The 17,642-nt window shown below is 45.4% G+C and overlaps 1 protein-coding gene across 1 annotated transcript in view; it reads right to left on the reverse strand.

Annotated features, from left to right (window-relative positions):
• The window catches only part of LOC142564195 (putative cytochrome P450 301a1, mitochondrial), a 208,962-nt gene that overhangs the window by 47,668 nt on the left and 143,652 nt on the right, over window positions 1-17,642 (reverse strand). Inside the window, exons 6-7 of the mRNA XM_075675099.1 lie at window positions 5,033-5,202; window positions 3,191-3,269 (exon numbers count right to left, since the gene is read on the reverse strand). Of these exons, the coding sequence (XP_075531214.1) occupies window positions 3,191-3,269; window positions 5,033-5,202 (249 nt within the window). The remainder of the gene's footprint in view (window positions 1-3,190; window positions 3,270-5,032; window positions 5,203-17,642) is intronic.

A 17,642-nucleotide genomic window follows, 5' to 3' on the forward strand; every position in this document is an offset into this window, starting at 1 on the left:
GAATAGCCTGTATGACCCACTTGGGTTTATTGCTCCAGTCATCGTTCAAGGAAAGTCCCTCCTCCGAGAGCTAGTCGCTGAGACATGCGACTGGGACTGCCCACTTCCTGACGAAAAGAGAGCCGCCTGGGAGGCGTGGAAAGACTCCTTGCAAGTACTCGAGCAGCTGGGCATACCTCGCACCTATGCCGCTGCCTCACTTACTACCGCAGAGAGGAAGGAACTGCACATATTCTCCGACGCATCAACCAAAGCTGTGGCTGCAGTGGCGTACCTCAGGGTGACATATCCAGATCGTGCGTGTCATGTCGGGTTCGTCATAGGAAAGGCTAAGCTAGCACCGCCTCCGGAACACACCATCCCAAGGCTTGAACTGTGCGGCGCGGTGTTGGCAGTGGAGCTAGCAGAGCTTGTCAGTCGTGATATAGATATGGAACTTGATGCTGTAAACATCTATACTGACAGCAAGGTCGTCCTAGGCTACATACATAATGAGACGCGAAGGTTTTTTGTGTATGTCAGTAACAGGGTGGAACGCATAAGGAGCTCTACACGGCCAGACCAATGGCACTATGTTCCTTCTGACATCAACCCTGCGGATCTCGGAACCAGGTCTGTGCCAGCAGCCCAAATGGCAGGATCGACCTGGCTGACAGGCCCGGACTTTTTGTATCGTCAAGAACGCTACTCGCAGGTATTGAAGGGCAAGTTCGACTTGGGCGATGCGGATTCCGACACGGAGGTGCGGCCCCAGGTAAATGTTCTCGCAACCAGTGTGGACGTGAAACAACTCGGCAGCAAGCGGTTCGAGCGCTGCTCAAGTTGGATTACGCTGACTCGCGCAGTTGCAACGCTTGTATGGCTAGTGGACAAAATTCGGGGCACTTCTGAAAACGTGTCGAACTGCCCGCATAACAGCTCATCTCACCAACTGCGACCTTCTGCAGAACACCTAGCCCGAGCAAAGGCACTCGTCATTCTATCTGTCCAGAAGGAAGCCTTTTCAGAGGAGTTGAAAAGCTTGCAACGAGGAAAGCGACTACCGAAGTCAAGCCCTCTGTGGAGACTGGATCCATGGGTTGATTCCGACGGTCTTTTGAGAATCGGTGGCCGACTAGGCAGGGCCAACCATTTCGACCAGCAAGAGCAGAAGCCCATCATCATGCCAGGGCGACACCATGTCACCACCCTGGTTGTGCGGCACTATCACGAAGGGGTCAAACATCAAGGACGCCACTTCACTGAGGGAGCAGTCAGGGCAGCTTGGTTCTGGATCGTCGGAGCTAAGCGTAGCATCGGCTCATATATACACAGTTGTGTTACATGTCGCAAGCTCAGAGGAAGGCAGCTACAGCAGATGATGTCAGACCTGCCCGCAGAAAGACAAAGCACCGAGCCACCTTTCACTTATGTCGGACTAGATGTATTCGGCCCGTGGCAAGTCACGTCTCGTCGCACCAGAGGTGGTGAGGCCAACAGTAAACGGTGGGCCGTGCTCTTCACTTGCATGAGTATCCGTGCTGTTCATATTGAAGTAATCGAGAGCATGGATACCTCCAGTTTTATTAATGCGCTCCGCAGATTCTTTGCCATAAGAGGCCCGGCAAAGCAACTGAGGTCTGATTGCGGGACAAATTTTGTTGGAGCATGCACCGAACTAAAGGTGAGCACCAGTGGCCCAGACCACGAGAAGCTAGGAACATTCCTGTCAGACCATGGATGCACTTCGGTGTTCAATCCCTCTCATGCTTCTCAGATGGGAGGAGTGTGGGAAAGGGTGATAGGAGTCACACGGCGAATTTTGTACTCCATGCTTCTTGAGAATACATCTCGTCGCCTTACTCACGAAGTCTTGGTAACCCTCTTGGCAGAAGTCTCAGGGATTATAAATTCGCGACCCCTCGTTCCTGTTTCAACGGACCCCGAGTGCTGGGAAGTGCTGACTCCGGCAACGCTTCTGACCCAGAAGGTCGGCGGCAACACAGTGCCACCAGTCTTTAATGACAAAGAGATATATCGGCGACAGTGGCGGCAGGTTCAGTGGCTGGCCGACACCTTTTGGTGCCGCTGGCGACGCGAGTTCCTTACCACCCTGCAGAGTCGTCGCAAGTGGCAGGGCCCAACGCGGAGTCTCAAGGCAGGTGACCTCGTCCTCCTGAGAGACAGCCAGGTTCACCGCAACGAGTGGCCCATGGGACTCATTGTGAACGTTATTGCGAGTGGGGACAGCAAGGTGCGAAAGGTGGAAATCAAGACGGCAACACGGGGAGTGATCAAGACGTTTCTCCGTCCTGTGACTGAGACAGTCCCGCTTATTCCTTGTGAGGACTGAAAACATCATATAGTGGTTATATGTATAACCAGACGGGGAGTGTGCTGCCTCGCGTCCATTTCAAGTTTCCCGCCCGGGCGCCGCCTTCGTCTGCGAACATTGGACTCCTCTCCCGTCCCTTGTTCTTCCTTCTCCCCGTGCGCCCTCACTCTCGCTTTCTCCCTCTCGGAGTGTCTTGTTTACGCGACCTGCGCCTCTTTTGTTCTTGCGCGCTGCACGAGTGGCAGCACCGCGTTTTTACGAGTATGTAAATGCACAGGATAAAGTTTTAATTTTCTTGGTGTTTGCGACTCGTTAACTATCTGAGGAGTGGCCGCAGCCCCAACGCGTGACACGGAATCAGAACAGTTGTGTAATGAAACCAGCAAGAGTTGTCAAAACCATGATCAACAGACACAAATATTACCGGGCATTTGAAACGTGCACATAACTATTAATATTAAGCACTGAAACACCGAAGTTTCGTTGTGCTATCAGTTCGTGCGCTATGCTCAGAAGTAATTGCTGACGAACAACTTCCTGATAGGTAAACGAATGCCGTGACCCTTTTCTCAATATACCTCTTGGAAAGTGTCATGGCCTGTTTGACCTTTCGCGAACCCCTTCGGATTAATCTTTTGAAATGCTAAAGCACTGATGCTCTAGCTTTCGTCTTAGCCTCAGCTGTGAGCTTGTGCAACAGACACGCGCAATTGTGGCAACGAATTCGAGCGGCTGAAATGTGACGGTAGGTTGCAACATCAACATGTCGCATAGCTTACCCTTTGTACTTTGACCTTGCCCACGTGAGCAAATGAGCGTACAATTTAATATAAGGACTGCCAACATTGTTAAGTAACTCGCGTTGTTCATACTTACATTAGCGGGTATGCAGTAACCTGATAGTACGACGTCATGGTTTATTTTTCGGGTCACTCCAGGTATGATGGGGTGAAATCTGAAAAAAAAAACACATTACTGAATAGCCAATACGTGCCAATTATGTGATGCATGTAAACATGATGCAGAAAAATTTTTAAAGTACACATTCAACAGCTGATAGCACTACTGCCACTTAGCCGGCTCAAGCCGCACTTCTTCGAAAGGTAAAATGCACTACTTTTTATTTAATACAACTGTTCGACGAATATGTGCATGTACTCCATAAGATTGGTGAAATCTAGCATGTGCTTGACATGAAGTTTGTAGAAATCGTTACTTTGCGTAGAAGTTGGAGTATTCTCACGATCGGAAATTGCGTGTTCGAGGACAGCCATGGACCATGTAATTAGAACCTGTCGTATTTCCAACAGCTTTATTCGCGCGCACAATTACTAATATGTATAGCGAAGTATTCACGGAACTTCTAAGACTAGAAGCACAAGCTTATCAGTAGGTGTGGGAAACAATAACGGCAGTAGCGTCACAGGGAAACAGTTGGGAAAAAATTTGATTAGAAATAAGCGGGCGGCAAAGCATTCCACTCCCTTGCAATATACCAGACGAGGCAGAGGGAAGCGTTCTAAAGAATGCGGTAGTCGCATATACCTCACGTTGATTATCGTGATAGTGGCTAAATCTGGGCTTCCAACTATACTTATGTCGCCCTCTCCTATTCACATGGCGCAACCGCAGTTGTCTTTATCGAGCACTATGGTTCACCCTCTTCTTACACTTACAAGGGTCATTGCCCTGGGAAGAGTGTGCAGCACCGGCGTTTCATGTTACACAGGAGACAAACCGTAGCACGATGGCGTTTCATATTACGCGAAGGTAGTTCGTTTGAATTTCGCACAAACACGCCGCGTTAAAGTTAGTAAGTCCCTTTCGCCTTTAATGAAATGCTGCTACTAGGACTGCCTGTTTCCTTAAAGTTGTCCTGCTTGATTACGTCGCACTCGAGATGGAGGGAACTCGGTTCTCGCGCTTTATTTCTCCTAAAGAAAATCCGCTTTCTGGTCGTCTGACCGCCGTTTGTCGAGTCGCTTCTCAGTGTAAGGCCTTATTATGCTCCTCATTCAACTTCAATTACGGCACCATCTGCATCAAGGCTCCGACCAGTGCATATTAACATTTCTTACATTCACTACCTGCAAGCTCGCTTGCAGGGCCATGTATATTGAGCCAGACTCGTCATGGCCGAATAAGTATTTTGCCTGCACGTACGGTGGGGAGTGGTCATGGGGGAATTTCGCAGACGACGTCTGCTGATAAATGTTTTCTAAAGAAAAGCAGCTGCACCATCAGCAGCACTAGTCGTTCGGTGAGCTTGTCTTCGACATAGACGCAATGTTGATCCCGATATGTCACTTCTGATATTTTGGCATTCTAGGTACAAGTTAGATAACAATATTTCGAACACATTCTTGTATAATTCGGTGTAGGGGGCAACAGTGATAATTGCAGTATAAAATATGGACACGTGCACGCTGTCCCGCACAGGAAAATGTAGTGAACAAAATTTAATTGAATTCTGTGATTTTACGCGCCAAAAACCACGATTTGCTTTTCAGGCACGTCAAAGTGGGGGATTCGCAACTAATTTTGATCCCCCGGGTATCTTTAACATTCCCCTCATGCAATGGACGCGATCGTTTTTGCATTGCTTCCCCCGTTGAAATGCGCCCGCCGCGGTCGGGATTTGACCCTGCAACCGTGTGCTTAGCAGCGCCACACTGCTGCCGCTACGCAAGCGCGGCGGGTATTGAACAAAACACCTACCGAAGTGCCTCTTTTATGCAGGCTTTCACGTAGCTTAAGTGCTCATGATAGTCTGCGGACAATGTCCCAGCACATTTCTTTGTTGCAGCGAGAACTTCCTGTCGTGCTTTCTCTTGGGCTGCTGGGTTCACTGCTAACCGATATAATGTGAAGGTGGCAGCACCAGATGTCTGAAAGGACAAACACAAAAGCGTTGTACGGAACCGGGCCCCGCAGTTTCCTTTCTTCTCGTTCATTAAGTAATGGGGGTGCCGTCTGCGGCACCTTTGATGCCTTCAGGGTCAGCTGCTCTTAGTCCACGCACCACGTGACGCCTTGCCGCAGTAAGGGTTTCCTACATCCCCCGCCAAGGCTCTGAGTGGTGGCATTGGCTAATATACCCTGGGCTAAATACAGTACACATACACAAGTGTAAGGGAAGAAAGCGCCGGCGGTACCTCCATTGGTATGAGCATCGCACGCGCAACATAAAGAAATTCAACAAATGGTAACGCTCGGCGAACTAGCTACAGGAAAAAATTACTGGCTGTCTCGTAATGGAGAGTAGATGTAAGCATGAAATGCAACCGACAAACCAGATTGGTTGGAGATGACACTATCTACAATCTTAAAATGGCTGTAGTACATGTTCGCAACCGCACACCCCACAACATGGCACCGCAGGTCGCCATAATGTGCACTGCTCCATTTGGACGCTGCCCAGTTGGAAGAAGAAAACCGACTGAAGGCGGCACAATAGGTAGCGAAAGACGCCAGGGAGGCAGTGCACTGCCCAGCTAGAAGAAAATCGCCGGAAGGGGGCGCCACGCAATACCCACGGCGCCGAAGTCCGGAATTGCTGGCGTACGCCACAGCATATGCAACCCTGTCTGAGCGCCAAAAGATGACAACCAAGTGTATGTTGCCCTGTACCTGCGTTTTGAAAGTTTGCAATTGGTAATGTCAAATAAAACTTCAGAGTTCTAGAAGTTACAGCTTGAGTTGTATTGTGAACAAATATTACGAAGAACTCGTAAGCGATATTTTTTGTAACTTGTTTGGTAGTAACTAGCGTTCTTAATGCGGTCCTGCGCAAATGGTTAGAGGCCAGAGGCCGTATTTTTTAGTTTTGACTGGTTGCCCGGATGATTTTGTTTTGTTCTCGCAACGTGTCCGGATAACGGCTCTGGTTTTTGACTCAAGGTCACTTTAAGGTCACCGACAGTAGGAGCTGAAAGCATTTCACGTTTCGTACAAATCGCGCGCATATCAGCACAGCCGGCGTAACGCGTGCCAGCTAGAGTTCACAATGCGCGCGCTCAAAACCGAATTCGGAGGTTTGGCACCGGTGGGTTGGTGCGTTACAGTCAGGTCAGCCGCTGTGTTCTATGGGAGTGTCCGGTCTTGTTGATTCTCTTTCTAACTATGCGCATAGTGCAAAGACATGGGTCGTATCGCACTTGCAGCCAGTATTTTCGTCCGCTTTCATTATCGTCTATGTATAATATTTATCCCATACAAAAATGCTTCCTTACTTTCTTTAGAACTTTTATCAACTTTCTGTCAACTTTAGTAACCTTCTATGGACTTTTACTTTATAGTAAGGTTTGTCAAAAGAAAGTTTGTTATTTTTTTTCTAACTTCGGCATGTTAAAAAGTCACTAGAATGTTTAGACACACTGTTTTTGCTTTATAGACACACCATTCAATAGGAAGTAAAAAAAATAATTATGCTCTTCAAGGTACGTCACCCAAGTAACAGAACATGCATGAATATTATAAATAAGCTTATAATTATTCAGTGGACATCGCTGGTGCAAGATAGTCTTATTTCATGTACAGGTGTAAATTTGCTTCATTTTCAATCAACTTTCTAATAACACTGGTTATTAGAAAGTTTGTAAAAATGATTTATTGAAAAATGAACCGATAACATTATCTTAATTATTAATGAATATGCAATGACTGGCTGCTTTTAAACATCTTTATTGCACAGTAATTGTTTTCTTAATTTTTAATCAACTTCCTAGCATCAGATGATTGTAGAATGTTCATAGAAAAAAACTGCTGTTAATACCGGACGCTCAGAGGTGATATGGTCTCACCAATGCAAGATAAGGGCACATATTCTCGAAAACACGACACCTAGCGCCATAGGAAGCGTGTATATGAGCGGTGATCATGAACTTGTGCTCAGTAGGTGTCAAAGTAGCGTGTAGGCCATCCGCCATTGCAAGCAGACTGAGCTGCACGGACGGCGCGCTGATTGGCTCGTGTTCGCCAACTAAAGCTCGCTCATGGTTCGGCTTAAGTCCCTGGATAAGCTTTATCAATAAGGAAGCCTACCTAGACGCTGTAAACCCAGCAACTGGGGCCTAAATGCGTGCCCACCTCCCAGCTACGCCTTCCTGAGAAAGTCCGATCTCGAAGGCCGTGCTTTTGCAAACTGCATGCGCCTGAAGTGGTTGCGAATCTTGGAGGCAACGTCCGCTTTGTTTTTTTTTTAAATATATACATTTCCTTAAACTTCGTATTGCAAAGTACAAAGTGCATACTTTTGCAAAGTATACACTTTTTGGAGCCAAAAAATTTGTTAAAGGGTCCCTACCAATTGTTATTAGGAAAAAACAAGCAATTTTCTCATTTAAGATACATTTTTGTAACAACCGTAGAGTGGCGCTACTGCAGTATTTGTTTCGTCGACATACCGCGTTGGTTGTAGTCAATGCTCCTTGCAGTAAGGCGGTAGTTGAGTTATAGTTTAGGAGTGCCTAGACAAAATGAGCTCCTTGTCGTGTGCATTAACCATCACAAACCCTCCGGACTCGTGTAACGCAATCAGTTCGCCGTGTGTTTCGTGCGATCCACCAGCGTCGACAGTGAGTGTCCTACCACAGCGCCCGTCCGAGCTGGCTGCCCGCGCCCTCGTGAAAAGTTTGGAGCTGGGGCTTCGAATCGTAGTGTGCGGAATACTTTGCTGAAGGTTGTGCTTTTGTGGAGATGGAGCTCATAGGAAGTTCTACAGTGCTTGCGCCAGAAAAACGTCGGTGCCACGGTACCTGTGAGTAGAAGGAGCGTTTGCTAAGTCTTGAAAGGTAAGAAATTTCGGCGCTTGCGCGCATTCATGAAGCTTATGATTTACGTAACGAGCGTTGTGTAACTAGCTGGTGCAGAGCGCTTTCTGATCGTAAGTTGGCCATGTTGCTTTGCACATTTAGCAAGCCATTTCACGAAAGCTACCTCTGATGTTACAGCGTACTTGTATTCTGCTGTGAAATATATGCTATACGCCTGGATTGCTGTCTGAATGGGCACGCAATTATGAAAACAGTGATAGTTGCTGTTCGTTCGGTAGTTTCCTGGCAAGAAGTTATTCGCTATGTAGGCATTCCCGCAAGTACAGTACATGTGTAATGTATACGTCGATGTATCTTGGGCTTCGCGCGTTGGCACACGATTGCTATGTTTGACGCTTAAGCAGATAGAACCTTGTATGAAGATTTTGTATGTATACAGTTCGGTGTGGAGATCCGCGTCGCCAGTACCTGTGTGTGTTGTTTATGTTCTTGAGTGTCTTCGCGTATTTGTCTTGTATGTTGCAGAGCAGATATAGGTCGATATTACAATAACGAGGTTTATTTTTAATCGGGACATTTCAATTAGGCGCTGGCCTTTAAAGGGAAGCTGAAACACTTTTCGAAAAAAATGAGTTCTCTGCGGCATTCTACAGTTTTGAGTCCACTGAACACGAATATCTCGTTTAAAAAAAGTTGAAACAAACGCAAGCGGCTGTTTTTTGCAAGAAAACGCGCACCAGCGCCTCAGGGCATTGCGCGAACGCCGCTGTTGCCCGAGATTGGTCGGGACCGCTGTGACGTCAGTCACGGGGATCGCCGGTCGGCGCCGCCGTTCCAGAGCGTAGCACGCTGTTCTGGCTTCACAGCTGAGTTGTAAGCACTATGGAACGTTCTCGCTGTCTCGGAGAGCTTGTATTTTCGCCGTACATGTTCGAACCGACAGCCCATACAGAAAACGATGGCGCAACGGGGGCAGCGACGATGCTGAGTGTGCCAACAGCGAGAGAGATGTGTGCACCTTCTCGCGCGTTGGAAACCTCAGCTGGTACATACGTCTTTTCATGTAGATGCACGTTCCAATGACGGGAGAAAAAACGCGCTAAAGTGTCACTGGGAACTTGCCGCTGGAAGAATGTCGAAGCACTAACATCTCATTAGATTGAAAACACGGGCGCAATTCCGCGATGTCAAGCACCTTGCCGCTGCTTGTCTAAAGTTCCGTGTTTTCTTTGCGTGTTGATACACGATCGCGAACATAAGTGCAGCGTTTGGCTACTTCAAACTCTTCAACATTATCTGCCTGTGTCACAGTGGCTGCTTCAAGCTCTTCGATTGGTGATGGTAGTGGAACAGGTTCATCAGGGGCTCGGTTCTCAAGGCGCTCTGCTAGATCCTGAAAGAGTGCAAGGAATGGATGTCATGAATTTCAGCATATCATGCATATCAGCAAACATGGTAACACTTGGATTACTTACAGTTTTGAAATACTTTTTCAGTAATTCATGTGATGGATTAGTTGTCTAGTGATTTAGTAATGTGAATTATTTGGCGTCTGTTTTTCATGGCTAAAGTAATTTATTAATTGCGTTAGATATGCACCAGTAAGCTGTGTACGGCGCAAGAACGTTGGTAGCGTCCTGAGGTATTGTGGAGGAACATGGGGGAGAGGGCATGAAATGTTGGAAGGTGTATGTTACCTTGAAGAAAGGTTGGCGTCCCTTTATACTTTGCTTTTTGCGTCTTGTATGCATGAAAACTTTTTGGAAGCAATTGTAAAGTAATACCATTACTTTTTTGAAAGCGGTAATTGGTAGTGTAATTCAAATCGGTGAGCGTAATAAGAAAGTAATGAGTAATGTACTATATTTACTTTCAAATAATCATTTTGCCATGCGTGATGCATAGCTAGTTAAAGTCAAGAAAACGTTTTTTGTCCAGCAACGGTGCCTGTATGGGGCTAGACCACGTCGAACGCTGACACTTTCAATACCTCACAACATTACTTCAGGGGCGCGGCTGTGCCGACGCTCGTTTTTGCGGCATTTCGCTGCTGGTAGCAAGCTGTGAGTGCGAAATCTACGGAACGAAGTTTTTACACGCCGATTTCAACTACTCTAACGCGAGCATGAAAATATTACCGTAACGCCTCATGTCGTGCGATTTGAACACGAATACTGAACAGCTGAACCTGCGGGCACCAGGGGGTAGGACGAATAGCAAATATCACTGAATGCGCAAGCGTACCCCCGGCCAGTTATTTCAACTTATCAAAACAGCACCGAACAAACAGCCGTAGTACAGTGTTCCGTGACAAAGCGGAGTGGAAAAACAGGATGAAAACGGCAAGCACTTTGCACGCTAGTGCATATTCCCGGCTGTGCCGCTACCTCGATTCGTCAAAGGCCACTGTAAGGCCGTTTGTTCGACATTCAGGTCATCATCTGTTTAAAAAATTGACCGTGTGCACATTAAAACCCTTACCTCACCTTTCTCCTCTTGGCGAAGGCCGCTCTTGGAAGTGGCGAGGTATTTCTATTGAGGGAGAATATAGATGGAACAACGCCGGGCGTCAGTCGCGCCGATTTAATTGGAACACCGGTTCCCCGCATCTTTGTCAAGCTCCGATGATAATCACTGTCGCGGAAATGGTCCGAACGCAGCACAGTTGATTTCGTCGGCAAAAACTTATCTCTCCTCACCGCACAGACCCACTGCGTTGCAAGTTTATTGTACTGCGGGAACATGAGAAACACCACATCGACTCGCCCGCCTGTGTTCGCACAGCCGAATGCTGCACAGAACGAGGGTATGTTGGGCGCCCTTGGCTGTCGGCACTCACGCAGCACAGAAAGGAAACACAGTTCACGAAAATCGAAAAACAAACGTGAGCGGCGGCACATCTCTCGTAGCGTCGTTTAGTAAAGCGCAGAACATAAAGAAACATGCCAGCACGCCGGTCCGGCAGTGCGGTCCCTGGGAATGACGTCACTCTCGCCGGTTGTCTCCTCCGGCTGCCTCCTCACCCGGCGCTTAGGGAAGCGATGGGGGCGTGTCCGCCGGGGGGATTTAGAAAGCGATTTCTGCCCTTTATATTAACAAAACAAAGAAAAAATTTTTCAGGACCATAAATTATTAGATCTGTTCTTCCCAACCCCAGCATTTCATGGAAATTGAAAACCGTTTCAGCTGCCCTTTAAGAAAGACATAGACCAACAAAATCTTAAGAACGGGATGTCAGCTCTTGCAATCGAAGGTTAGGGCAGTGCGTAATAAAGCAAGGACTGCGATTTTGTAGGGATACTAACCCCTCGATTCTGTACCACTCTTAGCGCCCACCACTAACAGCCGGCTGTTCCAGTACGTAGCACGGGCCAGGGCGTTCGTCAGACCAGTACCGAATAGCGACAAGAAATAGCATCGCTACAAAATCACGGTCTAGCTTTCAGAATGTTTTTCATGTGCTCAATATTTCTTTTTAATCCAATGCTCTGTTTCACTCCATATTTCAGTTTTCTTGTTGATTATCCAAGTAGTCTGTTGTTGCTGCAGATTTCGTGCCTTCCTGAAATTTCACTTGTTACAATATAGCAGTGTAACCTCCTGAGATATAACAGAGACGTTTATACAACCAGACGCAGATTTATGCAGCTTGCTCTGGAGGCTCGCAATTCCACATGACACTGGTAAATCACAAATTTCCAGATTCACAGCGCAATAAATTAAACATTTCTTACTTTTGAAGGCTATGCGGATTCTGGAGGTATCCCTGGATCCCGCAGGAACCTGCTTCACTGCTGGAAGCTGGACAGCACGACGATAAAGCACCTGATCTGTGTGTTTTCACAAAGGTGCATACAAAACTGGCGCTACCTTTCGATTTGAAGGATACATTTGTGTAATATGCAGTCATTTTACTGCATTGCCATTTTCAGGATTTCAAGTGGCTGATCATGAATTTTATGTTTTGGTGAAGTGCCCCACTTTGTTGAACTTACCTAAAGTAGCCTCCTCTGAGTTAAATATAATTGGGGGCTTGAATAATTATGCCTGATATACTCCATATTGATCCTATATAAATCTCGCCTAATTGCCTTTTTAAGAACCACGAATTGAGGTTGCGTGCTGTGAATAATGTGCTCTAGAGCGTCTAGAAAAATATGTTCTACCACCTACCCGCTGTGGTTGATCAGTGGCTATGGTGTTGGGCTACTGACCACGAGGTCGCGGGATAGAATCCCGGCCGCGGCGGCCGCATTTCGATGGGGGCGAAATGCGAAAACACCCGTGTACTTAGATTTAGGTGCTCGTTAAAGAACCCCAGGTGGTCAAAATTTCCGGAGTCCTTCACTACGGCGTGCCTCATAATCAGAAAGTGGTTTTGGCACGTAAAACCCCACAATTTTTTCAATGTTCTACCACCTAAAGACATCGTTTAGACAAAAGTGCCTTAAGCAATGCTTTCGCACAAAAGTTGTATCATCAAGAGTTTCACGGAAGCCTGTGTGGTTGGTATGAAACATGACAAAAAAACATAGACCAACCAAATACAACATTAAAGCAATACATTTCGGCTTCCATATGGAAGTCTTGTTGACAATGGGGCAAAAAAGTAGAAGTGGATATTTAAGTACATCTTAGCATAAGACGGGGGAGGGCTCCTTGGTTTCAAATGAACGTGTGTCCTGTTGATTGCATCTCTAGCGAATACGGGTACAGGCATGGCTTCCAATTTCTTCCTGACCAATTATGCTACAGTTCATCCAGTCACTATTCTGTTTAGTCATTGCTGCATGCTCTGCCAAAGCATTTTATGCCACTCTTTTCTTATCCACGTCACTGTGATGTTGGCGTAGCCATTGTTTAAAGTTGCCCATCGCCCTAATGTAGATAGCATTCATATACACATGTTATGTTTCAAAGGTTAGAATTCATGACAGTAAAAATTTTGATACAGTTTGTTACTGGGATGGCTATTTCGTTTGTTTAGCATGACTTGTCACTGGGATTGCTCTCTTGTTTGTTTAGCTTCTTCTCGGTTTCTTATGGATTTGATCTTATGCTCAATGAGATGTTACAAACACACCTTGCATATACATGAAGAAAGGTTTACATGGAGACAGTATGTATGCGTTGGCGCATATATGTGTCAATAAAGTACTCGAGCCTCATTTGTTCCTACAGAAAAAGAAGTTATGTCTCCTCAAGGGCATGGCTGCTTCCACTAGTGAACCTGCAAGCGATGGTTTTAACTAATCCCTATTTTCGATATCTAAATGCTTATGTGGCATGTACACATTGCTTGCATCAATCACTCAATGGGATGAGCTGTCTGAAATTTAATTTTTGGTAATAATTGCAATAATTACCTCATTTCACCTGTCTTCTAATGACTAAAATTCTATGCTTCAGCCTTGGCAAACATTTTATGAAATTATTTTGTTGAGGCCTAATATACAGGGCTTTCTAAATTGAAGGTATCAGTAACTATTAAAGACTATGCTAACTATGAACATGCTGCTTGAGTATGTGGTTTATTCACTTTGTCAGACAAAATCATTACACCCAAGTGCAGTCAGTCAATTGAAAAGTGCATGTCTCCAGGGGGAGTCAGACAATTGTATTCGAAGACAATTGCATCTTGTTTGATAGTTCTCCAGCACTTGTGTGTCACTAATCGAGCACAGCTTGATCCTTGGCCCACTACCCAAGCTGTCTTGAAGCTTTTATTGTCTGCTAATCGCTAGAACAGCACCACATCTCACTCTGTGTCAAGGGGTGGCACGCATTTGCTTATATCTAGGCAGATGCATGTCTTTCTTTTGCATTGAAGTTCCCAATGCTTTCTAGTCTTACGTGAAAGTACACAGCTCAGCTCAATGCATGCATGGTATACGTAAACCTGCTTTCTTCTTCAAACTGAATCAGCAAGAAGCAGCTACTGCCGTTTTTGCAAAACTTACCCCATTTCCTAACCATTCCTTGATGAAAAGTGTATAAAATGATTCTGCGCTTGTTCTATTGTTTCACAGAAAGACATCGGTGACGGTGTATATGTTGAAAAGGGCCTACTGAAGAGGCTGCGCCTGGATGCTAACAACTCAGGCTTTCACTTCCAGAGGGGGCCTCCTTAAAGCTCCTTTTACGAAAGAAGAGGTTGAAGGGAGGTCGCTCTTCGGGCGGCCGTCAAATGCCTTCCACAGAAGGATCCGTTGGATTCCAAGAAGGCCAACGCCATACCCTGTACGTGTTTGACAAAGAAGCATCTTAGTGTTCTTTGTTCAGTTTTCAACAAAACTCCTTTCGCGGCAATTTCAGTGCTATCTTAGGGTAGTGCTTTCCTTCCTGCTAAAATAGCTATTAACCCGAATATAATACCATATCATAATGCAGTCTTTGCCAACATAACTAGAAAATTGTCATTACTGTTGGCATATGTATTTTTGTCATAGAGGCTCTGGTCATATGACTGCACTGATAATATAATATACTGTCTTGTGGAAAGCTAACATGTTTAGTAACAAGCTCACTTTGACAACGTCTGCCTGCGCAGCAAAGGCATTTTGTAATTTTGCTGTAGAAGGTCCATAATGCCTGTTCAACTGCCTTCATGTTGCTTGTATCATTTCTTGGTTCTTAAGTACCACACGTAAGTCAACTCGTCTATGTACCTGTGCCCAAGCAGAGCTCCAACACGGTTTCGACTGGCACCTTGCCTTTCCTAAGATAATTCACACATAAAACTCCCATGTACTAGTCGCGATACGAATATGTAGGTTCATTAAACTGAAGTTGATTTACAGCTTTTGTTTGTAGATGACAATTGGCATGATAGAGCTTATGTGTCGTGCATCCGTTGGTGTTACGCTCATTCATCACGGTCCCAGCTCTAATGCGCTAATTCAACCATTTCATACATTTAGGACTCTGCGCAAAACAGATGGAGATGTTTAGAGTTCACAGGGTTGAAAACTTGTGTCTTGTGCACTTCCTTTTTCAGAAACAGATGCATGGTGTGCTGCAATGTCACAGTAGCAAAACCAATATATTGCCTTTATTTCTTCTCTTTTCTAGACTACACAACGCAACACCTCAGCGTACTTCCAGGGCAACTGAAGAACTCGTCCTCATTACTATCCCGGGGACATTAAATGGATGTGTTCAAGCACGCACACATGTAAACCTGTCTTCTTCGTTGCGTGCCACACCTAGTCACTTGGCAACCACTTTTCGCCACAGACAGATAGTTGACAGGATGTTACTAGCAAGTTGTTAGGATATATTAACGTGGTTAATAAATAGTCGCTTCACAGTTTTTAGGAAGTACACAAAAATTTTATTCAGAGATAATTAAAGGTTATTTTTGCAACATATAATCGCAAAAGTAATTCATCGTCGTCATCATCAGCCTGGTTACGCCCAATGCAGGGCAAAGGCCTCTCCCATACTTCTCCAACTACCCCGGTCATGTACTAATTGTGGCCATGTCGTCTTTGCAAACTTCTTACTCTCATCTGCCCACCTAACTTTCTGCCGCCCCCTGCTACGCTTGCCTTCCCTTGGAATCCAGTCCGTAACCCTTAATGACCATCGGTTATTTTCCCTCATTACATGTCCTGTCCTAAGTTTAAGAACCCTTTTCGTAAGCCTCCAGGTTTCTGCCCCGTAGATGAGTACTGGTAAGACACAGCTATTATACACTTTTCTCTTGAGGGATAATGGCAACCTGCAGTTCATGATCTCTGACTGCCTGCCAAACGCACCCCAGCCCATTCTTATTCTTCTTATTATTTCCGTCTCATGATCCGAATCCGCGGTCACTACCTGCCCTAAGTAGATGTATTCTCTTACCACTTCCAGTGCCTCGCTACCTATTCTAAATTGCTGTTCTCTTCCGAGACTGTTAAACATTAGTTTTCTGCAGATTAATTTTTAGACCCACTCTTCTGCTTTGCCTCTCCAGGTCAGTGAGCATGCATTGCAATTGGTCCCCTGAGTTCTAAGCAAGGCAATATCATCAGCGAATCGCAAGTTACTAGGGTATTTTCCATTCTCTCAGTATTCTCTCAGAATAAAATTTTTATGTACTTCCTGACAACTATGAAGCAACTATTTATTAACCACCTTCATACATCCTAACAACTTGCTAGTAACATCCTATCAACTATTTGTCTGTAGCAAATAGTCGACAGGATGTTACTAGCAATATATTGCTAGTGGTTAGTAAATAGTCGCTTCATAGTTCACACACCCAACCGATATAAGATAATAAGCAGTCGGTAAGCTTTCTACCGACAATTTATATCTATATTTTCCATTCAATATCGCTGGCCAATAGTCGGTTACTAGGAAGTTGTTACGGTGTCAAAAGACGGTTTATTGAATGTCGCTAGCTTCTAGTAACATTAGTCTAAAGACTGTTTATTCAATCTTACTAAAAATTTTGTAAGGGACACTCCAAATAAATAAGCGATTTCCTGTATGGTTTCCTGGTCATTGCTTGTTGGAGTCATATATATACAAATATATATATATGCAAATATATATATATATATATATATATATATATATATATATATATATATATATATATATATATATATATATATATATATATATATATATATGTGTGTGTGTGTGTGTGTGTGTGTGTGTGTGTGTGTGTGTGTGTGTGTGTGTGTGTGTGTGTGTGTGTGTGTGTGTGTGTGTGTTAAGAATTAGGGGCTTTGCGTGCCAAAACTACTTTCTGATTATGAGGCGCGCCGTAGTGGAGGACTCCGGAACGTTTGACCACCTGGGGTTCTTTAACGTGCGCCTAAATCTAGGCACACGGGTGTTTTCACATTTCGCCCCCATCGAAATGCAGCCGCGATGGCCGAGATTCGATCCCGCGACCTCGTGCTCAGCAGCCGAACGCCATAGCCACTGAGCACCCACGGCAGGTTATGTGTGTGTGTGTGTGCGTGTGCGCGTGTGTGCAAACAGAATGACGCATAGCATAAATACGTCGCAGGAGCACTAGTGTTCTCGGCGGAACTTATATTTTAAGAATTTAGCTTGGACATGTGTAATTTTTGAATAGCGTAATATCCGCACTTTCCCCTGCACTAGTGTCATCTTTGCGGTGCAGCTTTTCACGCCCATCACATAAATAAGCATAACAAGGCGAATGCCCCGAGGGTCAGAGGTAATCAGCAGCGAACGAGTGAAGATTTCTCTAATAGTCGAGTACGTATACAAAAGAACACTCAAAACATATCATTTAGGTGAATATGTTTTTTTTTTTCATTCATAGTCCCTCTTCACCGCGAGAGCATGTGGGGTACCAATATGCGCTGTTCCTTGCTGCATTTCTCTTCTGAATGCAATAAGTAAGTGCATCACGCAGTTGAAAATGTTGGGCTGCTGCTTTTAAGAGAGCAGATGGTTTTGTTTGCTTTTTCTGTACGATGGAAAGACAGCAGCAACAGCAGCACGAAACTACAAAAGAAACCCGTATTGTTTGCTGAGAAATAATGCTTCGCAGTTGAGAAGAACAGAAGAAAGGCCGTTTAAGC

Source organism: Dermacentor variabilis, chromosome 11 (genome assembly GCF_050947875.1).
Source record: "Dermacentor variabilis isolate Ectoservices chromosome 11, ASM5094787v1, whole genome shotgun sequence".
Classification (NCBI taxonomy): Eukaryota; Metazoa; Arthropoda; class Arachnida; order Ixodida; family Ixodidae; genus Dermacentor; species Dermacentor variabilis.